At 36.9% G+C, this 24,656-nt stretch overlaps 1 protein-coding gene across 4 annotated transcripts in view; it reads left to right on the top strand.

Annotated features, from left to right (window-relative positions):
• Positions 1-24,415, top strand: part of LOC131044964 (uncharacterized) — a 100,457-nt gene extending 76,042 nt beyond the window's left edge. For 2 of the 4 annotated variants that reach the window (XM_057978482.2, XM_057978475.2), the window contains 2 exons: positions 22,408-23,425; positions 23,606-24,415. In XM_057978482.2, coding sequence (XP_057834465.1) covers positions 22,434-23,425; positions 23,606-24,095 — 1,482 coding nt within the window. In that variant the 5' untranslated portion in view covers positions 22,408-22,433 and the 3' untranslated portion in view covers positions 24,096-24,415. Of the gene's footprint in view, positions 1-17,239; positions 17,353-22,407; positions 23,426-23,605 lie in introns of all 4 variants that reach the window. The other 2 variants (XM_057978464.2, XM_057978471.2) reach the window with 2 other exon arrangements.
• Positions 24,416-24,656: the final 241 nt, after the last annotated feature.

Below are 24,656 nucleotides of genomic sequence, written 5' to 3'. Positions count from 1 at the left end.
CCTTTTTCTCTTCACAGAAAAGGATAGCGATTGAATAACAGCAGTAACCACTTTCAAGTAAAATGAGAGAAAGGAAGTGAAGTTTCCTGAAAGCTCAAAGACTCCCGTCACTTCCTTCGGGACGGGACAGCAATATCAAGCTCAAAGACTTGACTATTGGAAGTCCTATCTACCCTTTGCTATACTAAATTTTACAACGAATAAAAGATAACAGCTCAAAGACTGAAATAATCTATTCTTTTAACACAAAGACAAGAACTAATGCAAGCTCAAAGACTTGCTGCTATTTCTTATCAAACAGTAATTTTCCTCAAGAATAGACGCAAGCTCAAAGACTTGCTGCTCCTTCTAGAGATTTTCCTATTTTAATTAATCTTCTCTACTTGCAGCTCAAAGACTTCAAATCAGATTGGACTAAGCTCCTTTAGAAACACTTGGCATAGAAGAAATAAAAGATTCAAACTCAAACATGTAGCTCAAAGACTCAAAACTTGAGTAGTCCTTCTTTATTATTTCTTCAAAAACTTTCAATCCACATACATAAGCTCAAAGACTTCTTGCTGTAAATTTGGCAGAGTTTTTGCTTGCTTTCCCAAAAGATATATTTACAATGGACCTCTCAAGTATTTATAGAAGAGGAGCCTTGAGAAAAAGGTGGGAGGATCCTAACTAACTTGAGAGATTCTCTCAACCACCAAGACTCCTTCAATAAATAACTGAGACTTCATTAATTAACTAAGAGTCACTCTAACTAACTAAGACTTATTCCAACTACAGTCCTAATCGGACATAACTTGTAGTTGCCTTACATGTAATTACAAAAGTACAAGTAATGTGTAACTTGTATTTTACAAAAATTACTTTTACATGTAACTTGTCAAAACGAAATTACAACTAAAGATTACGAAAGAGAGAAAATTCAACTAAGTGTTGAAAAACACTTAGGTTGCCTTTTGTGAAGACATGAATCCTTGAAATTTCCGGATGCTCGCTTGTAGTTCCTCGGGATTCGGTTCATGAGTGTTCTTAGCAACTACCATAGTCTTCACAATAGTGTCGTGACAGCGGAGGAGCGCGGAATTGTCTCTATCCAGGATGGACTGGATCTCATGCAAAAAGGCTTGATGTTTCATCAATGCTTGAATTGAAACTGCCGAGAATTGTTCACTCCTCCATTCACCATGAATCCTCATCTGTAAGTCCGCAAGAACTTCTTCTTCTGGAATTAGCTCTCCATCCTGACTTACTATATTGCAAGAGGCCCTTTCACAATGTGAGACAATACCTTGATAAACTTCATTCCGGAATCTCCTTGCATCACTGATCTCTTCGATGAGGGACTTAAGAACAAGGGTTTTGTTTTCCATGAGTTCCTCATATTCCAAGTACATGACCCTGGAAGAGATGATGGTGTGCTCCTGCAAAATACTCAGCTGTTGTTGGGGCATGGTACGCCAGATTGCCAGACTTTTCTCAACACTTTCCAGATTCTTTTTGAAAGTGTTAGAAGTCTGATCCAATTTCTCCTCAATGGTTTCCAGCTTAGACATTATTTGAAAAATGTCTTTTATCACTTGCACGCATTGATCATGAAGGTGATCAATCCAGGAATCCAGTGCTTGTACTTTTTGAGCAGCCCTTTCTACTCCACGAATCGATTCTTGGGAACCGGAAGAACCTATGGAGTTACTCCCTTCAGCAGCAGGTTTTGTGATTTTATTGATGGCTGCCATGAGCTGTCGGTTTTCTTCTTCTAGCTTGTCTTTCTTTGCAAGAAGATCGTCACACCTTTGCACTAGTGAAGCAACAGAAAACTGAGCATCATGTTTAATGACTTCATGTGTTTGCTTGCCCAATTCTACCCTTGTAACCTTATAATCAGCAGCTGACATTTCATCAAGTGGTTTATCTGCAATAGGTTCCACAATTTCAGCTACTTTCATCTTGTTGCTATCAACAGTTACCCTGGAAATAGTCTTCGCCTTCTTAGCAACTTTGGATCTGGACTGTTTGAGTTGCTGGTAGTCGAAGGCATCAGGTGAGATCTCTTGCTTCTTTCTTTTCGGGGTGAAAGAACTAAGCCATGGAGGCAAAGTCATCAACTCACTTCCTGTAACAGCTGTAGGCAAAGGAGAAGCAGTTTCTGTTTGAATCACTGTGGTCACCCTGGGAGGAATATCTGTTTGAATAGCGACTATGTTTTGCTTAGTTACCAACGGACATGAAGATTGCCTCATGAATTCTTCAAAACCAGAAGTGGAAGTATCAATTTCTGATAACTGAATGCAAGTGGGATTATCTTCAGGAACTTCCAACACACTTTCTCGTTGTTGCTCAGGAGAAGGCCCGTATGCTGAAATGGGAACTGCGTTCTGAGGAGACTCATCAATGAGCAAATCAGGAGGAGAAAGAGGCGTCTCAATAGAAACTGGAGGAATGACCTCATGAGGCGTGTCTGAAACTGGAGACTTAGGCGCATCATCAGATTGCTGCCCCTCTTCTGGATTATCCAGATCGATCACCCGAACATGGAACCGTGATTTCTCCTTCCCACGAGTAGTTGTCTCCTCAGGAGGAAGCACTACTGCACGACTAACTCGTAACTTGATCCTTGTGCTTGAAGATGAAGCACCCTCCTTATTATCAATCTGAATCTCAGACTTTCGTCCAAGAGGCCCTGTAGAATCATCTTCTTTACCAACCTTGATTTTGATAAGTCTAACAGCATTGCTTTTCAACCATGCGTTAGTGTTGGCCAAGATAGGCTGAAATCTGTCAAGAATGGAGACGCACTCTTTATGTGACCATTGGATCAAAGGAAGTGGAGCTTCCTCAACCCTCCGTGAAGTGTATTCAGGATCAAGTATACGCCCATCATCAATCATCCCTTGTGGGATATCTGCCAAGTTCAAGTCAACAATTTGCTCAACAGTGAGCCTGCAGTAATCCATCTTCAGGACTTCAGCTTCTGTGCGGAGATCTGCCCAGATGTCTTCAATGCGATGAACATGTACAAAGGATTTTTTGATCTTTTCCTTCATACCTCTATAATCAAAATCAGCTCTAGGTTTGAACCTCTTAAGCTTGATTTCCTGCAATTCAACCTCCATGGCCTTAGCCTTCACAGATGTGACAAGGGAGTATCGACCAATCTTCAACGGATTTGTGCTGGAGATCCCCATTCCAACCTTGTGTCTAGCAGACTGAAGAGTATGAACAGCCATAATCTGTCTACCCAACTCCATAAGAATTATCCTATCGGTCGGGTATCTTGGTAGCATGTATGGTTGTCCATCATAGCACCCAATCCTCATGTAGGTGAAGGTGGGAAATTGCAGGAATAAGCACCCATACTCAGATACCTTGACCCATGCCTCATCTGATACTCGCTTATTTCTGAGATCCATGTCAAACTGACACATAAAATATCCAAAGAATGCGTCTTGGACTCTTCTAAAATGTAGTCTGCTAGGTTTCAAAGGCAGCTGGTCATAATATTCCCAAACTGGTATGAGAGAGCGATCACCCTTGGTAGAAAGACCTGGAAAGTGTCTAAGTGATGCTGCTAAATATACCAAATAAGAATTCATAAAGAAGGTCATAGTGGTAGGAACCGCTGCAAGTTGTTCGCACAAAGCATCGCTGATGATTTCACCCCATGAAATGTGATGCGACTGCCGTATGAACATGATGAATTGATACATCCATGGCTCAAAGACATTAGAGTGCTCAAGGCCTAACATTCTGCTGAGAAGAGTGATGGTGTCTCCTATCTCCCACTTGAAATCACAACGGTACAACTTTGCCCATCTTGAGAAGGAAGGACGTGGCTCATGAATCCACCTATTGATGTGGCGCTTGCAATCTTTTTCTCTTTTCACATAATACTCTGCTGCACTTTCTTTGGTGATTTCCATGTAAACAGGTGCAGGAGGTATTTTGAAGACCTTCTCGATTGTATCCGCATCAAGACGAATTATGGCTTCACCATCATCATTTTTTATGACTCTTGACTCTTTGTCAAAATGATGGGCGCATGCAAGAACAAATTCAGGTTCTAGGGCAGCCACTGGGAAAGAAGACGCATGATGGATATGGCTGTCCAACAGCCGCTGCAAGTTGTTATCCTGTGGATCTTCTACCCTGTGAATGAATTCTGCCATATCAACATGCCCTATTTCTGTGTCCCTGATGCGATCCAATGGCGAGGAGACCTGGGAAGGTGTAACCTCATTCTGGTATTTATCATATTTGTATTTCATTTTCTTTGGAGTTGGCGATGCCGGCAAATCTGACATTGATTGCGAACCTGGAATGCTGTGATGAAGACTTAAAAGGGTTAAGGCCACATCATAATCAGCTGCAAATATCATTCTTTCTTTTTTCAAATGGGTAAAACTTCGATCTCTGAATTTCACGGTTTTGTGAGAAGAAGAGAGAAGACATGTAGAAATGGGAAAATCTTGACTTTGACCAATTTCGGATCTTGGGGGAATTTTCGCAAGTATACAAGTTGGAAAGTACATACATGCAATCGGGATTTTAAAACCCGAATACAAGTATACTTGTAAATTCGAAAATGGAGAAACGGATGAAAAATGGGATTTTGACTTGTGGGAAATGATGGAAATGGAAAGTGCGGATATGGGGAACGTGAATGGATAGAAATGGGAATATCCGGGATAGTCATTTTCATGAAAATGGGAAGATCTTTTCAACATGTAATCCGGTTTTCAAAACACGAATTTGCAAGAGAGAGGTATTTCACATTTTTCAAGCTTGGAAATTTAACCAAAAATGATTAAATTTCTCAACCGTAAGGGAAGAACAACAATTTCCAGCGAACTTGTAATCGAGATTAAAAATCCCGAATACTAGCTAAGATGGAATTTTGAGAAGAATAATGCAATTTAACAATTGCATTTCAAAGGGAAGATTTGTTTCATGAAAACCAATTTTAAGGGAAGAACAACACATGTGAAGAATGCAATTAATAACAAAAAATGAAGAAAACATGAAAATAAAAAGAAGAGAAGAAAGGAAGAACATACCTTGATTGGAAAATCAAAATGCTTCTCCAACAATGCAATACTTCTTGAGATGAAGAAGCAAAACTGAACTTTTAAACCCTTATCACGTTTTTGTGAAAATGCCCCCAAAAATGGTAGCAATCTTAAACTTGCAAGAGTAAAATGCCAATGAAAGTGTTCATTTCAAGTTTGTTGCAGCAAAACGATCAAGGTATTTGCTAAAGCAATAATACCAAAGGTGTTTGAAGAGGTATCAATGCCAAAGGATTTAAAACGCAGCCAAGAGAGTCACGTTTTTGTGAAAAACGTGGCATTCATTACACATTACACATTCAATGCACCATTAAATGGTGCGAACCTGCTCTTACCCTCCACGCCTTAGGAAGAAAGATCAAAACGATCTAGGAGTGTGCGAAATTTTAAAGATTCAACCCCTCAAAACGTGGCATTAATGATTCACGTTAGGAAAAAACGTGGTTGCTGTTTTTAGGGTAAAAACCAGCGAATTTGTCCTTGGAATGGCATGATAGATTTCCAAAAATGCAAGAAGATAGGATACAAACCCAAAACGCCTCATTCATCCAACGATTCATCCATGAATTTCGCTTTGAAAAAGTCCAAAATCGCTTCCCTCTTGCATTTCGGGTTTTGAAAAACAAATGACAAGTTCGATTTCTTCAAAAGGAAGCAAATCGGGTTTTAGATATAAAATGACAAGTTCGATTTGCACTTTTTCCTCTTTCATGCTTAAAATGGGGTTTTGGATATAAAACAACAAGTTTAAAATTTCACCTTTTCACTCATTAAGCCAAAATCGGGTTTTTTTGGACAAATGACAAGTTTAAAAATTGTCAAAAATGAACTTTATGTTAAAATCGGGTTTTAAAAGACAAACTGCAAGTTTAAAAATACTTGTAAGGGGGAAATAAAATCCCTACAACAAGTATTAAACACTTGCACACATGTAATGGGGATTTAAAATCCCTATTACATGTAAAACCCATTAAAGTAGGGGTTTTTTGGACAAACTGCAAGTTTACTTGCAGTTGAGCTAAAAAACCCCTATTTTAACTAAAAATGACCAAAAAACAACAAAAAGATAAAAACATTAAATGGGAAACTTAAAATAAATTACAAGTGACATATTTGAAATAAAAAATGCACATGTAAGTGATCAAAAATTCCCCTACAAAGACCACAACAATGAATATCATTAAAACTTGCATTTTGAAGAAAATTCTCCACCTGCAGTCTGGGTTTTAAAACCCGAAATTGAAGGAAAGGCATGGCAAACGAACCCAGAATTGGACGAAATTTGAAACGTAGTTCGAGAATGGACTGAGGATTAAGCTAGTCCAAGGATTAGTCAAAATTTCGCCTCGGGAAGCGTGCCATAGAGTAATAATTTTCATTTTTCATAAAAATTCCATCGTAGTGGTCCTTCATTTTTGGAAACAAAAAATGAGGACAACAGGGCCCAAGGAAACGAAAGGTGGGTAGCTTGACTCAAGGAAGTCAGCACCCTAAGTAGAATAAGGGCTCAAGGAAGCCAAAGGTGGGCAACTTGACTCAAGGAAGTCAACACCCTAAGTAAGAATATTGGCTCAAGGAAGCCAAACCCTCTCAAATTGGACAAAGATGGCTCAAGGAAGTCAATCTCTCTCACATCAAGCAAAATGGCTCAAGGAAGCTAGTCCCTCCTGAGTTGGACAGAGATGGCTCAAGGAAGCTAGTCTCTCTCAAGTGGGGCAAATGGCTCAAGGAAGCCAATCCCTCCAAGTTGCAATATACGCAATAGAAACTACGTAGTAATTTTTCCTAATATTTATCAATTATATGTTTGGTACTACTAATCTATGTGCGGGTTCATCTAAGAAAGAAGACAAGGAGGAGGGAGATTGCTTGAGGACAAGCAAATTCAAGAGGAGAGGATTGTAATGTCCCCAATTTAAGAACTAAAGAATAGATGATCTGATAAAAAATTTATGCACTCTAATGCTTAATCATCACGACTCCTCTGCAAAAGGGACATTAGATTCTTCATCATGAAGACAGTATATATAGCCATACCGCATCAACCATATAGTCTCAGACAAGCAGCAAAACCTATCAATGTCATGTTTCCCACCGGGCCATGAGTTAATGATAGGAGTACAATGAGAAATCGTTGCAATCATTACCATCGACTCATGTTTAAGAAGACAGTCTCAGAATAACTTAATGAATATTCACGATGCCGCCAAAGTGATGATGGACACTAGCAACCAAAGGATGGTTGATTGTTAGAACGGCAATAATAGAAGATGTTAGTAAAGCAGCGATTATAAAAGGCAGTAATACGAGTTGTTGAGGCATGTTTACATTAACAAGGGTGCGATTTGTTTATGACTCATCTAATTAATCAAAGACAACGATTAGACATACACATGAGATTTGATAAAAGAGCAAATAATGATTAATGATGGAAAGGTGCGATTTGGAAAGATATGTCTCTTAAACAACCAATGGATACGACTGTTCATAAACAACGAGATATATAAGGGGAGGGATTCCATTTGGAGAGGAATCATCATTGGTAGCAGATAATAGCAGATCGGGACAGCAATATATCCAGCAAGTGACACCATCATACACCTCTGCATATCCACAAAGGCGTATAAGGAACAGCCGACCATCGCATTGCTCTGAGCGATATTTGGGAAGTAATTGCAGAAGTTTAAGAACCAAGAACCAAGACCCGATACGGCAAGAGTATCAACATTGCAAGTTCATATCGATCTTCTCTGCATATTTATAAATCTTTCATATCTGAAATAGCACGAAAGTATTAACAATATTGTACTAAAAGATTAGAGATCATCTTTCACAAACATTGTATATATTTTCCATTCTATTTCCAAATATCTAGCTCATTGTAAGTACCAGTTATTAGTTGACCCATATCTCATATATTGTTCGATAATGGAGAAAAGTAAGAAGATGATAGAGGTGCAACCCATTGATGATATTGATGACTACCTAGCTAGGAGCAATCAAGAGAAAGAGCCTAGGAAGGTTGAGATACTTTCACACATAGCTAGAGATAAGACTGGAATGCGGATTGCACAGGTGGCTATCCCTATTGGTGATGTGACTATGGATGCACCTACACCCATGGATTTCCAGATCACTTCGATTACCCTTGGACGAACTACAAAGGAGCAAGAGTTCCAAGAATTCAATGATACAGTTCGAGTGATCAATGCGAGGGTGGATAGGGAGATTGAAGAAAAAGGGAAATATAAAGAAGAGAATATCAGACTCAGGGAGTACATTGCAGGGATAAGGCATGAGAATCCCACCTTTGTTTCCCCTATTGCAGTTGATCGTGGACTTCATATTGATTATGAGGCAGCGAGAGCTGCACTCTCGGAATTGGGAAAATGGATTGAAAATATGAAGAGACAGGTGGATGATTTCCTTACTTAGTTTGTCTAGGCATTTTATAGGACAACAACGCTTATATTCAAGATACAATATTTGTAGCGAGTTTGGGATGAATTCCAGCCTATTCAGGAGAAGACTATTCCCCGCCTCAGAGTTTTGAGGAGGATTCCCATGTCCGTATTGATTAGTGAAAGAGTTGTGCATAATGGAGACAAATATGATTTCCATGGCTAGTATTGTTCATTGGCCATGAAGAAATTCATTTATGAGCATGCACACTAGGATTGTGCAGAGATGGAAGGATCAATTCAAGAGATACAATCAAAGATCCTTACATATATTGAGGAATTATTGGGAGTAGATGTTAGTGAGGCCAGTGGTTTACACTTAGCAGAATTAAAAGATAAGATGAAGTTCATGTACTTCAATCAGTTGGATTCTTTGAAGAAGAATCAAATGGATGATTTAGTTTCCTTGCTGATTCATGTTCACAATTCGTAGAAGCAGAAGCTTATGCCAGATTGGGAGAACACTTTAGATGCTTGCTTGGATGCGTTGGAAGTGATTGATTTGTAGTAGGATGCCTTACCCAGCATTTCCATGGAGGAGTTAGATTCTGTATTGGTTAGATTCTTGGAGTATGCTATGAGAGAAAGAGATGCAGGACGAAATCTTCTAGAAGATTTCCTACTTGATGATTAGGCATTATCTCATTGAGCCATATGTTGGTGGCTGCACTTTTGATGTAAACTCTAATTAGGGCAACTTTAGGGCATTGTTGGCATGATCTTGGCCCTTGATTTTGATTGAATTTTGGCCATTCATTTTGTTTGAGACTCTATATATACCCCATTGCCTCTCATTGTAATTGAGATTTTTGAGAATTGTCAGTATATGCTGCATATTTGAATACAAATCATTGTTCGACTTGATGGTGATTTTTGTTTAAGTGTTGTTTGCATTTGAGGTTCTCAATCCCTCCAAGTTAGATTAGAAATTTTCTTTCAAGTATTGTTAGATTGAATGAAAGAATTTGTTGAATGCATTTTTGTGGAATCCATTTAGTCCATACCACTAGCCTCTTGCTGATTGTAAGTGTGCCTTGTGTGGTCAACTAGAATTTTATGCGCACTTAACTTCAATTATTATGCATTAACTTGAATGGTATCAATGTTTGATGGTAATGATTTGAACATCTTTGAGATATACCTTAGATGATTGCACTAAGCTTGTGTTAAGTTGTTCGATTTGATTATGAGACCTTGCCTAGTAGGATTCCATTAAATCATTCATCCTTTTCTTGCATTCTAGGCTTTAGAATAGAATTCCTAAACCCTATTCCCTTTTGTCTTTTTTTATTAGAAATCTTTGTTAGAATAGACCAAGAGCTTAATTGCAAAATCCTAAGTCGTCGGCATACCTATTCCAAATCGAAATCCATGAGAAATCTCCACATTGAACAATTACGTAAGTCCCTAAGTGGAAACAACAATTTACATCAACCTTTGAGTTACTTACATGTCAAGAACTGACCGTAGAAACCTTGGAATCATCATATGAACTTCTAGTGATCTTAGCATATAAGGTGATTTTGTTTAAGAGAGGGTAAAATACTTTGGTATTTTATTCTGTGTTCATATGTGCATAAAACACACATCAACAGAATTGGCGCTAGAAGGAAAGCCTAATTTGTTAAAAGCACTGGAATATTTTTTTCTATGATCATGATGCGGAATGGTGCTGCCTGAAGAAGAACTCATCCTAGGTGAACAACGAGATATCATTTCACAGTTCAACACTCTTGCTTGGATAAGCCAAAGAAGTTATGCTGAATTCAGACAAGTGACAACCGTAATTGATAAAGAACGATTGGGAAATTTTCCTCCAGTTGTCATTGTTCCTGGAACAGTCAATCGTGAGGACTCATCTCCTACAAATCAGCAGAGAAGAAATTGAACCAGTTGTGAGATTTCCAAGTTTAGTATGAATCACGATGGTGCTACCTACTCTTGTTAGAAGAGGCGAACCTGCTAGAGAATGTGAATTTAAGCAACCAAACTTGGGAGACGAAAGAGACATTATATCCAGTTTGAATAATCTTGCTTGGGAAGTGAAAACGAGTACACCGCAATACATTGGAGTGACTTTTGTGTTGGACGAGGAGGAAGACATAGCTGAATTCATTGACACACAAGTTGAAAGGGATCTACTTGCTCAAGAATTACAACAGGTCCGGATTAATCCTAGATAAGTCATGCTGGATCGCATCAATTCATTCTTGTCTGAAAGATTTTAGAGAGTTTTAAGATCCGCTTTTGGATGACGAAGACACTGCGAGTTGGAGTCTCCTCGTAGATCCAGATTTGGGAGGGAGAAGATTCACCAAGTTCCGACATGGCAGATAGAGATAGATTGTTCAACCAAGAGGACGTGCTAGGAGGAGAGAATACATTCCAAAATTGTCTTTTTCAAGATCAGAATCAAGAAGAAGACCAGCAGTTTCAAGAAGATCAAGCGATGGATTAGAATCAGGGTCCACCACCAAATGGTGCTACATGGTTGGTCACCAACCCGTCACTGCTTGCATTTGAAGACATTCTTGAAATGCCGAAGAATCCGGAGAACTCTTTCTCAAAGTACAATGCTAGTGACTTGAACCGGATGGTGGAGGACCATATCAAGATGTTCGAAGATCATTTGAGAAACAAACCAATTGAGTATGGAGATGTTGCTTGTAGACTTTTCCCCTATTCTTTGGGAGAAGAGACGTATCATCGATTCATCCATCTACCTACAGGATCCATCAACTCATGGGAAGGATTTAAGGAGGCATTCATTGGAAAGCTTGGTATCCAGATTTCTCCATCCGAATTGCATAGACAATTTGTTGAATGTAGAAGACAAGAACACGAGCCTATTACTTCATTCAACAATTGGTTTCAGAAGGCTTATACAAGGTTTCAGACTCCTTATCTTGTCTCAGATGCTCGAGAGATATATTATCATGCTTTAGATCCACTTACAACAATGTTTGTGCGAACTAATCCAACTCCAGCAGATTTGAATGAAGCATATGCAAAAGCTATTGAAGTTAGTAAAGGATTGTGTCAGAACATTTCTAGACCTTTGCTCAATTTGGGGTTCGCCTGTAGTTGCAAACCAAATTCAAAATCTTAGTCAAACTTTGGTGCATCACAAGCCAATAATGAATCAAGTTCCACAACCGATGTACCCAGTAGTTCAACCACCAAATCAGTTGGTACTTCATCCCGGGGCACCCATTTCTCAAGCTCCGCAGACTCATCCAGTGTACTTGCAAAATGCCGTAACATCCATGAGGACACAGGAGAAGAAAGAAGAAATAAAAGAATTGATAAATCAAGTAAAGAAGTTATCTACAGAGGTTACTCATTTGAGAAATTAGAACAACCAACTCTACAACATGCATAGAAATTACCAGGGTGGTAACGAAAATCAGAACTATTAGAACAATAATCAGAACTATCAGAGTAACAACCAAGGTTACCAAAGCAACAATTAGAATAACCAAAACAACAACCAGGATATCGTGGCATTAATCAGAATTATCAGAAGAGAACGTGGAATACTGCACCCAATAATGGAAATGTGCCGTCACCACTTGACAATCCGCCAACTTCAAGGAGTTGATTGGCAGATAGAGTCTTCCTTGCGGAGGCCCTTTATCAAATTGGTGTAGATTGCATAATACTAGTCAGCATTCAGAGTTGCATTGTCCCGAATTCAAGGTTGATGATATTTTTCAATAAGTGCGTAACAATGAAACATCAAAAAGCACTCCAACAATGGGATATGAAATTGTCCCCACCATGAGATATGATCAAGCATTTATCATTGAGGATTCCAAGTTTCCTCCAATTTGTGAAGAAAGTTTAGTATGTGAACAGAGTGGGAGATTTCCTCTAGAATCGGCTAATGGATCGATGGTCCTACCTAGTTCTCAGTTTCCACCTGCTTCAGCAAATGGACCTATTGAAGATTTAGATTACTATTTCCCACCATTGAAAAACGGTTTTCTAGTTGAAGGAATAAGAAGTGTTTCATCAATCATCAGGAAATTCAGGATCCAAGGTTTATCAGAGGAATTAGAGAAATCAAGAACCTTTAACTACGTCAATTTCTCCAAATAATTTTGCTACTCCACCGAATCTGAATGCAAACAATACTCCAAGCTATGCACAAGATCTGCCCAAATATAGACAAAAGAATGTTCCACCTTCTTCACAAGAAGAATTGAAGAGGCTAAGTCTTTGTGTGTTAGAAGAATTCAAGAAAGTCAAGGTGAGCTTGCCATTGTTTGAACTGATGAAGGTACTTGAGATTAGAGATACATTGATTAGTGGCTTAAGTGAGAATACTACAGGAAGAGCTACAGATCAAACCAGCTCCAACATACCGAGAGGTACTACAAATGCTCATCAAGTTAGCACAAATGTGGTTCATGATGAACCAAATGATCGACAATTGTTGGATATGGTGTGTGTAATTCAAGATTCATCCAATACACCTAACAATGAAAGTTTGGCAAATAAGTCAAGTGTTCCAAAGAAAGAAGATATGTTAGAAGGAAAGGCTTTACTCACAAGAGAATGTAAAGAGAGTTAAGGATTCACCAGTTGTGATTGAAAATTCTGCCAAGGGTGAAATTCTCCCGAAGAGTGAAATTGCTTCTATTGAAGATGCGACTAAAAGTGAGAAGGTTACAACAGAAGAAGATAAAGTTTCCAAAGAAAGTGTGAAGAAAGAAGAGAATTTGCAAGTTCATAGGGATAAGCCAACACTTAACTATCAAGATGAGTTGGCGTTGTTCTTGCTTTCAGTAAGAAGTTTTGACAAGCTTTTACACAATTGTCTGGTGGATTCTGGAGCTTCAAGTAATGTGATGTCGAAGGCTATATGCGAGAAATTGGGTCTCATTCCCATACAGACTAGTAAAAGAGTTACATAGTTGGATAAGACAAAGGTACCTGTGATTGGAGAACTTAACAATATTCATATGCAGTTGGCTGCAGATCCAAGAGTCCAGCACTTCATAGATATATCAGTTCTAGACATTCCCGATGGATACGACATGCTTCTAAGTCGAGATTGGTCAAGGAGATTGAATGGATACTTTTCAAATGACTTTTCTCATATGTGGCTATCATGGAGAGGTGTACCCAACTAGATGAAGATTGATAGTACCCCTAGGTTGAGATTGATGATAACTAAATATGGGGAGAATAGTGAGATTCTTTTCCTAGAAACCGATATGGGGAATTACAAGCCAAAAATTGTAGAAGTCCTGATGCTTCAAAACCCGACGAAAGAAATAGAAGAGATAGAACAAGAAAAACAGGAGATTGTGGATTCTATTGAAATTGTAGTAGAGAGTGACCATGATTCAGATGAAGATAATGACATGTTTGAAAGTTTTAGAAGATTTTTGTTTAAGAATATCCAACAAAGAGTTGAGCTAGGTAACCGTGCTCGCATTCAAGACTTACTGTTGCCCAATTGGTGTAGAATTCACAATACTGCTCATTCTGAATTCTCTTGTGCGATGTGCAAGATAGCTTTAAATCAGATATACAAGAGGCCTGAAGTTTTGACACTTGAAGAAATTAAAGAGGCCTCACCTAAGCCAGATGAGGAAATTAAAGATGAAATTGAAGAACAATATGAAGAAACAAATGAGGAAGGTCAACTTTGGACATTAAGATTTGATTGTTCCAAATCAATAAAGGATCTAGAGCCGGGTTTGAATTGATTAGTCCCTCAGGGGAAACTTATTTGGCCGCTCATAGATTGCAGTTTCCATGTACAAACAATGTTGCTGAATATGAATCCTTAGTTCATGGATTGATGTTAGCCATTCAGAAGAAAGTTAAGATTTTACATGTGTTTGGAGATTCAGAGATTGTAGTGAGACAAGTGCAAAAGCAATGTCTGCCACGACAAGAGATTGACAAGATACCGTAATAGAGTATGGGATCTCATTGAGATTTTTGACGCTTTCAATATCAAGTCTGTATACAGATCCCAAAACCAAGTGGCAAAGGTCATTTTGGCCTTGTTTTAATCTTTGTTTGAGTGGATGTTCTACTAGGTAAATCTAGCGTATTAGATAAATAATAAGGCAAATACTTCTAAAATGGAGATCAATAAGTTCAATGGTTAGAATTTTGAGCTTAGGAAGCTCAAGATGAAGGATCTTATTGTGGATAATAATCAATGGATTGCAATGATTGCCTTTAGTCATTTGTATATAAATTTTAATGACTATGCTAAACTTGATAGAAAGGCTAGATCTACCATCCATCTTATGCCTTTGTGGATCACTACTATTGAACGTGTCGAGTGAGGACACCACAAAGAAAGTTTGGGAGAAATTTGAGGCTTTGAATTAGACAGTCTCTTTTAAATGATTATTTTTGTGGAAGCATTTGTATATTTTATACATGTTTGATGGAAAATTTTTATTGAGCATTTGAATGTTTTTATATTGTTATCGATAAGTTAACATCTATTAAAATCTAGATGGATTGGATTTAGCACGTGATTTTGGTCACTTTCACTTTGCAGCTAGTAGGGTGTTGTGTAGTAATCTGAATCATTTTGATAAAAAAGACATCTTTCACTTGTATGTAGTTCCTTTGAAGATTGCACTATCTCATGTTTAGATTGTGGATACCTAGTCTGATGAAGATTGGTTTATTACTAAATCTGTCCATTTGAGAAATGATGTGTAGGAGGAAATGGATTTGGATTTTCATTTTCTTTCTCTAACCAATTTTCTTCTCACCATTTCTTTTTCACTTTTTTTAATCATGATGTTAAAATTACGATCTTATTGATAAATTTCAAATTATAGAAGGCAATAGACTAATTTTGAAAAATTGTGAATTTTATATGGGATTATTCATCTTCTTCTCACATGTTTAAGGGTTTTAGAATTATTGAAAACTTCTGGCTAATAGTGAACATTTTAGTTAAGTTTCTCTTCAAATTAAATTTTCCTAAAATTCATGTCACCCCTTGTGAAAAGACCAGCTGAATTTCATCTCTAACTAAGAGATTTTGATAAGCCTTTGGTATTATTGCATTATTTTATTGACATTTAAGCCTGACCACCTCTCAAAGAGTAGAAGGACCTTTTCTGTTCTAGCTTGTAGGTTTCATGACTAGGAAGCCTCTGTGGATTTCCACATCATCTCTTCAAACACCAACAACCTTCTATAGGTTTAACTTGGTAAAGTTAGAACTAACTGCCATTATAAGGTTGTCCCATGAATATTACAAACAAAGTATTGTTAATTACTATTCTTCCTCATCTAGATATCAATAGATCCTAACTATTTGATAACAATAGTAAAATCATATAAATTCTCAGTCACAAAATCTCCATCAGACATACACAGAGTATACAACTTCCAAAAAACAAGCTTGTTTACAAGAGATTTTGTTTCATACAAAGCCCCTAACTTCTCCCAAACCTTAAATGTGTTGTATGCGCCCAAGAAATTCAAGAGCACTAAATCAAAAAGGAATAAGTTAGATAGTAGATCTAACCTTTCTGTCAAGTTTAGCATAGTAATCAAATTTAAATATGCACAAAATAAAGGCAATCACTTTAATCCATTGATCATGATCCACAAGGAGATCCTCCATCTTGAGCATCCAAAGCCCGAAACTCTAACCGTTTAATTTCTCAATCTCCACTCTGTAAGTGTTAGCCATATTCTTTCCCTAAGAGGCTAGATTCACCTATGCAAAGCATCCACTCAAACAAAGATTAATACAATGCCAAAATTCCATTTCCTCTCCTAGATCTAAGAAGCAAAATAGCTCTAATTATATATGAAAAGAATATGTCCTTTGATGACCAATGAATCTTTGGCAGCCTCCATGGAATTTTGCTTAATCAATTTAGACAACAAAGGTCCAACAACATTCTCTAGCTTCAAATCAATAGAGGTAGAACTAACCACCACTACAAGGTTGTCCCACAAATCCAGGAACAATAAAGCAAATTTTGGTATATTGTATTTAGGAATAAATTTCTGTGGGTTTCCACTATTTCCAACCCACATTTTGGACAGGAAGACCAATAGCCTTGCTTTCCAATATCACAAAACACTTTAGAATTTGACAGGTCACTATGACTTGTCTTTTCATAATCTATTCCTTTATTACATGTCATCTAAAATTTGACATGCATATGCATTTTATAAGACTAATGCACACTTTCCATGTACTCCTCTATTCTCTAGACATCCTAATCAGTGTAAGGGCCCTCAAATTTTTGAATTTTAGGGGTGTGTTGTAAACCTGAAAAAGAAGTGAGATGCTGGAACTGTTGGAAGACTTGTCATATCAAGAACTTCAAATGAAAGAAGTCTAAGAAAGAATTTGATGATGAATTAGATTAAGAGAACTTCAATGATGACTTTAGAGATGTGTTACTTGCACTTTTGAGTAAAAATGCATGTTAGGATGCCATGTTTATTGATTTTTGAGATTCTTTCCTCATGATTCCTCATAACTCATAAGGAGTGGTTGTCTTTATATAAAAATCTACAATGGAGCTGAATTTGTCTTGAGAGACAACACACCTCGCAAGATCATTGGCTGTGGAAATGTTAAGATGTTATTTAGAGGTGGGATAGTCAAAACTCTCTCTAACATTTTGCATGTTCTGGGTTAGCTAAAATTATGATTTTTGTAAATAAAATGAATGATGTAGGAATGCATGTTGTTTTCAGTAAGGATGCAAAATGGTCAAAAGTGTTGTGGTTACTTGCTGAGAAGACCATATTGTGGCATGAATGCATGGGCCACATTGGTGAAAAAGGCCTCAGAACCTTGAAATGTAAGGGTATGTTTGAGAGACTTGCTATTTGTTCTTCAGATTTTAATGTTTGTGGACATTATGGAGGAAAAATCATGTTTAGTTTTACTTGTTTTGTTAGATTGATGGGATTTTTTATTTGGTCTTTAGGGATGTTTTTGGATTTGTTAGCGTTCCTTCACTAGGAAAATTCTTGTATTATGTTTAATTCATTGATGATTTCTCTAGAAAATCATGGGTGTTCTTAGACAAAAATATGAAGTCTTCAACAAATTTATTGAGTCCAAGGCTCTTGTAAAGAACTAGACAAAGAAGAAGATTTTAGTTTTGATAACAAGCAGAAGTGGTAGTGTTGTTTTGTAGATGTTGAGAGGTTTTGTAAGGACAACTCCATACAACCCTTAGTAGAATGTTATACATCTCTCAGCAAAATGGAGTTGTAGAATGAATGAACAAGATGTTGATGGAGAGTGAGGAGTATGCTCAATAATGTTGTGGTTTATATTTGAAATTTTGGGCAAAAATAGTCAATACTGTTTTATCTTATCAATAGAGCTCCTACAGTGGCACTTGTTAATAAAATTGTTGAGGACATCTGGATAGGCAAGAAATCCTCTCTTTAATATCTCAGGATTTTTTATTCTAGTGTATACATCCGTGTTTTAAAGGAGAAGAGGTCTAAGTTGAACTTCAAAACTAGAGAAATGCATCTTCATTGATTAAAGTGAAGGTGTGATAGTTTACAATCTTTGGAATCTTGAGATACAAAAAATAGTGTGTTGTTGGAATATGATTTTAAAAGAGATTAGATCTCCTCCTAACCCTAAGCAACCTAGAGACAAAAAAAAAATATGGTGCAGTTTGAACCCAAGCTTGAGAAGACCGTATGTAAGGATGAACTAGATGTTCAAGAGGGACCAGTGAGGAGGGTGATTCAGAGGATGATTTAGATTATGAAGAAGAACCTCATACCCCACTAGTAAGACAGTCGAGTTGGTAAAGGAGATGACCATAAAGGAATATCCCAACTTATATTTGTTTTATTATTTTTTATCTACTAATGTTGGTGAACCTAGAACTATGGAGGCAGTTGAGTCAAAAAAGAGTAAGTACAAAAGGCCATGAATGAGGAGACAGAAGAGCCTCGGAGAAGAAAAGAACTTGAGATTTGGTTTAGTTACCTTAAGAAAGAAAAATTGTTGGTTGTAAATCAGTCTTTATTGTGGCAAATTTGAGTATTCTATTTGTTAGTAGGGAGAATTTGATGTGGGTAGGTCTTGGGATAAATAGGGCTTGTTGTTATAGATTAGCTTGGTGATGTATAACTAGTAGGACATCTACTAGTGGTTATGTATTTAACCTATTTTTCGGTGTAGTTAGTTGGATTAGTGAAGGGTAGGTTGTGGTAGCTCTTTCAACTACAAAAGATAAGTACATGACAGTTACTCACACTTGTCAGGAGGCGATGTTGCTTTAGAGGCCATGTTTAGATGTTAGCCTAAGACATGGTATAGTGAAGAGTGATTGTGATAGTCAAAGCGGCTGTTTGTTTGGCCAAGAGCCTTATTTTTCGCTTGCGAAAAAGTACATTAATATACAATGTCATTTTGTTTGTGGCATGGTAGAGGATAATAGGGTGATGATTCAGAAGGTGGACATTTCAATGAACGTTGTAGATTCATTGATGAAGCTGGTGAGCACTGAGAAGTATTGTTGGTGCAGATTGGATAATGTCGACCTTTGAGAAGGTGAGCATTTCAATTATGTTGCAGATTCGTTTAGGAAGCTGGTGAGTGCTGAGAAGTGCTGTTGGTGTAGATTGGCCCCTAGCTACTGGACTAGCTTATTTACTATTGTTCCCTTATGTTTATTTGCAATGTATAAAAGAAATGGAAGATTGTTAGGTTAGGTTGTTGTAGACTAGTATATTTATTATTGTTCCCTTATGTTCAATGTATAAAAGAAACGGGAGATTGTTAGGTTCGGTTGTTGTACAGCTTGCAAACCTACGTAAATCTAATGTCATGTAAAATGTCCCCTCATGGAGTGGGGTGCCACTTTAAGGAGAAATCTCAAGATTCCTTGTATGGTAGATTCCTCCACTTGGATTGTGTATTATCATGGTTGTAAGAGAGCATTGATATTGAGAGATACAAATAGACTAGTTGGGAAATCTTTGTCCGATTAAATATAGATGTGTAAGAGTTTGTGAGAGCAATCGTGTGATGTCCCCATGTAAACAATCAAAACATGATAATGCCCGCTCTAAAATGGAATTTAATAATAAATAATAATACAATAAATGAATAAGAATGAACTAAATAAAATCTTAATAATAACAATAAACAATATTTAATATATAATTTATATTTATTAAATATTAATATTAATTTTATATCTATCAAATAATAATAGAGAAAGTGTATGAACAAGCATCATCTTGATAAGCAAATCGATCTGCAATAAATTGCTATGTTAACCCATGAAGTAAACAGTCAGCAATCACATTGATGTTATCGCATGACCACCACCATAATTATCACTTATTATTGAGAAGAGATCACAAGGATCGATTATCCAAAGATGATTATATCAGTCAAAGGAGAATAGCATCAAACATAGGTAAATATATTATCGCTGCCCAAGGGAAGTTAAAATCAATTAATTAACAAATAAAGTAAATAAATGATTAAGGCAGCGATTAACATACATATGCGATTTGGGAGAAATAACAAATTAATTATGGAAAGGTGCAATCTGAATAACAAGCCGATTCGTTTGAATGATGAAGAGAGGCGATTAAGAGATGTAACTATTCGATTTTGCAAAAGATATATATATATATATATATATATATATATAGTGAGAATTGATTCCATTTTGGGGGAGATAGGCTGGACACGTATGCTTAACATATGAAGGCTAATAATGTTTGAATGCAGAATTTAATAGTAATAGTAATATAGACTGCAACACATATGACAGTAATTCTTAATTGCTTATATAGTGGCAGACCAGATCTGATGCATGTCAGATCTGTCTGCCCTTACACCCCACTAAATATAATTATTGCTTTGTAGGTAGTAATGGTATTATTATTTTATTGCTCCAAATAAAATAGAACCTTTGCCACTCGTCTCCAACTAGATTCACAACTTTTTGCATGCAACAGTTTAATGGATTTGTATTCTTGATGTTTAGTTTTTTAGAAAAACATTTATTTTACAATGATTCTCTCTATTATAAGATCTCTCGGCATATTTTATATATATTTTCTTAATATAAATATACTAGTTGATAATATAACTTGATTCTTTTATTTATTTATATTCAAGTCAGAAAAGGATAATAGATTTAATAATTGTCAGCAAGATTGTCCAGATCAGATCAGAACTGTCATTAAGTTATTGGCAGTATTCACTTCTTGGTGGCATGCATGGTGATGTGCTCAATATGATGATTAAGATTCGAAGCCCGATAATGATCACATGCAGAATTTAATAATAATATAAATATAGATATTAATATAATGGTTATAAATATAGATACTAATATAATAATAGATATTAATATAATAATTATAATTATTATAACATCTTTTAGAAACTGTTCTGCAGTAATGCATAATAATTCATATAACTAGTTATTAAAAAATATGTAAATGTTTTATAATGATTCAGAAGAAGATTAATTATCTAGTATGGTAAATTAGCAAGTACTTGTAGTCTGTAGACTAAGGAAAGAGAGAATATCACAGATTTGACTCTCATTAAGATAGACTTGTCTCTTAATCAAGTTAGTTCAAGTCATAAGTACATAGAAGTAGATTAATTATGGTTATAACAGGTCTAAACCTAGTAGGGGACATTACAAATTGATGCTCCGAAATGGAGTGAATGGGTTGACTAGCTAATCCACTTGATTAGGGGTCAAGACCATCTTTGGAATTTATATTCCATGTTTAGGGTTGCATTGATGAGGTGGGGTGCTTTGGTCCAGTTGGTTCAATTTGACCCATATATTGGCATTGATGGTTTGTTGAGCCCATGATTTTGCAAATCACTGTGGTTTACTGGTTGCCTTTTGCCTATAAATCCAATACTTGGGATGGATGGGTATGTACGTGCTGTCAGAATTGCTTCTGACACTGGGTTGAAGATCTCCTACAGCAGATTCAACTCTTTTCTGTATTGTGAACTTATCATTAATATAATCAGAGTGGTGGTATTGTTTTCTGGGTTTTCACCTGTAAGAGTTTCCCAGGGTAAATCTTGTGTTGTGTGCTTTTTCTGCTGATGTTTGTGAGGATTCTATAACCCTTTAGTTTAATTTTTCTCATTAGATTAGACATATTCTTCTAGTATTTATGGATATAATTGACAAGCAGCTTGCGAAGAATTTGCAGCAAAAGTTATACCATAGGGAGGTTTAAAACATCAGTGTCAAAGAAAACAGAAGAATTAGTTTGATCATACTGTTAGCTTCCATTTTCTCAGTCTAGTAAAAGTTAAAGATGGATTAACCTGTAGATGCACAAGGTTGCCTATTATGGTTTCTAATAATTACGCCTGTTTTAGTTAGTTGATTTCTATAAAAAAGTACCCAGGCAGAGAACCTTTTTTATTTTATAAGGGATGGGACTTACTGGGTATAGGTTTTAGCTTCCAGTTTGACAGAATTCACAACAAACACATTGAAAGGGATGAAAATGCACCAAACGAATGGAGAAAAGATGACTTTCCTTCCGAGAATCGCTCTTTTTGACTCTAAAAGTAACATGTTTTCATTAATTTGTTGATGCGAGTAACTGATCAATTTGTATGAGAACAGTTGCATATGTAACCATCTAATGTTGCATACCAAGGTGAACAATATGTCTCACACCTATAAGGTTACAAGGAAACAACAAAGATATTGGTTATTTTGTACCATTCTATTTTATGTTCAGGCCCTGTTTGTTACCTTTCCTTCTTTTCCATGTTGCCTAGAAACATGCGAATATGATATATAGCAGGCTGTCTTAAATATGACTTCTTGCTAAAGTTGGTAATTGAATAATAAGATAATCTTTATGTTTTGTAGCAGGTTATAAATTCAGTGATGATATAATGGCTGCAGCTGAAGCAAGGGCTGCTTGGCAGCGTACTGCAAATCGCTGTTTCATGCAGGAAGATGCAAAAAGAGCTCCAAAGTTGGCCTGCTGTCCTGGTGCAGCTTCATCAAAATCTCAGTGTGATTCATCTCATTGTGATAGTGGAAATGGAGTTGATCATTCTTCTTCTGTTCAGTTACCCAACAATTGGAATTCTAATATGAACATGTCTCCTGAAACAAGATGGTGGCTTCAGTGGCAGCCTAGTTTTGGAAACCAGAGAGATTTTATGTGCGAGAACTTTAAAGACAAAAAGTATCAAACAGACTACGTTGAAATGAACTCTGACCTGCCAAGAAGTTTCAACTCTGTTCCTGATAGATCAGGAAATGCTGATGTACATGAAGATTCTACTTTAGCTGATTCAACTACACAGGATTTAAAGAGAGAAGATAATGTTTTGAAAAATCAAAATATTGCATTCAGAACTGTGGATGGTAAGGGTATTGGGGCAGATAATTCATACGGTAGTGAATACCCCAGGGAAGACCAAAGATCTTGTCAGGATTGTGACAATAACATTGTAAAGACAGAAGATCTTGCAATCTTGGAGGGATATGAGAAATATGCCCGTGACATGACAACTTCCAGATCACGCTATAATGGTTGTCTCTGGTGGCGCACTGCAGATGAGAATGAATTGGCCACACTAGTTGCACAAAAGTCATCAGAGCATATCGAGAATTGTGACCTTCCTCCACCTCAATTCATGCAAATAAGAAAAGTTCCGTTGTTAAGTGTTGATGAATTATGTTATAGGGGGGTTTCTGAGCCCATTGTTCACCATCAGGAGAAATTGAAGGCCATACAACACAATGTATCATCTTCATCTTCAAATGTAAGCAAACCAACATCCCCACTTTCAGTCTGTGGAAACATGGATTCAGTGCCTTTGTTGTCTGGTGAATCCCATTATTCTTCTACAAATGCTGGTGATAGAGCTCCTAGGTAATGATGCTTACTGAAGCTTAATGGAGCATTCTAAAAGTTAATCTGATTATCCAAATTCAAGATATCTAGAAGACACTTTTTATTTCTATGATGATAAGGATTTAGCTATTTAGTTGCTAGAAAAAACTATAGATGAGACTGCATTTTTGAACATATTGAAATTCTCTTTCCTTACAGATCTGGTGGTACAATCAAAACATGGACTGAAGGTAGGCAGAGCTCTGAAAGTGAAGGAGAAAAGGCACAATTACTAGAGGCACTTTGTCATTCGCAGACCAGAGCAAGAGAAGCTGAGATTGCAGCTGCGCAAGCCTTTTCTGAGAAGGATAAGCTCTTGCGACTTTTTCTGAAGGAAGCATCTCATCTATTTGCTTATCGGCAGTGGTTTCGTCTGCTACAGATAGAAACTGTGTGTCTGAAAATAAAAGCCAAAGACCAATCTGTATCTTGGGATCAATTGAGAGCACTTTTTCCACTGTTTCCTTTGATGCCAATGAAGCAGCAACGGTGGGTTGCTTCAAAAACTAGTAGTAACAAACGACACAAAATTGGGCAGCAAAAGTTTGACGTTAGTGCGTGGGCTCTGGCTGTGGCATTGGGCCTAAGTCTTGCTGGAGCCGGATTGTTTCTAGGATGGAGTATGGGATGGTTGTTACCTATGTTTTAAGTAATTTCCTGTGGGAAGTACTATTATTGACCAGTCAATTTTTCCGCGCAGTTTACATAGAAGATTGATATATAAGGTAGTGAGGACAAATTTCCTGGCTGTAGTAGCAAGAGATTTAATGTGAATTCAATATGTGAGGTCTCCTATTATGTAACTAATTTCCAACATCAATTTCTATGCGTTGCCAGTAATGTAACTAATTTGGTATTTCATGGCTGCCCATTTACAGTAATAAAGTATTTGAATGTAACGGAACCAACTTCCAGTGTAGTACCTAGACTAATTGCGTTATATATTTGCTACATGGCATTTCAATCTTATCTATGTGTCGTACCAATGCAGGAGGATTGTCAAAACATCGAACGGCTGAAAATTTGGTAGTATAGTGCCATAGATTTTCTCGCATGACCTCTTATATATGATACGCACATTCTAAATTAGTCCCCTTGGAGTTCTATTTGCAATTTTCTATTAGGTAATTTGTCGATAATAATTATTCACCAATTTAAAATGTATAGCTCATTAGCATTTGAATACTAGAGAACTCATTAACAGAGGCTG

This window comes from Cryptomeria japonica, chromosome 3 (assembly GCF_030272615.1).
Source record: "Cryptomeria japonica chromosome 3, Sugi_1.0, whole genome shotgun sequence".
Taxonomy (NCBI): Eukaryota; Viridiplantae; Streptophyta; class Pinopsida; order Cupressales; family Cupressaceae; genus Cryptomeria; species Cryptomeria japonica.
This window is presented reverse-complemented; position numbering and strand designations above follow the sequence as displayed.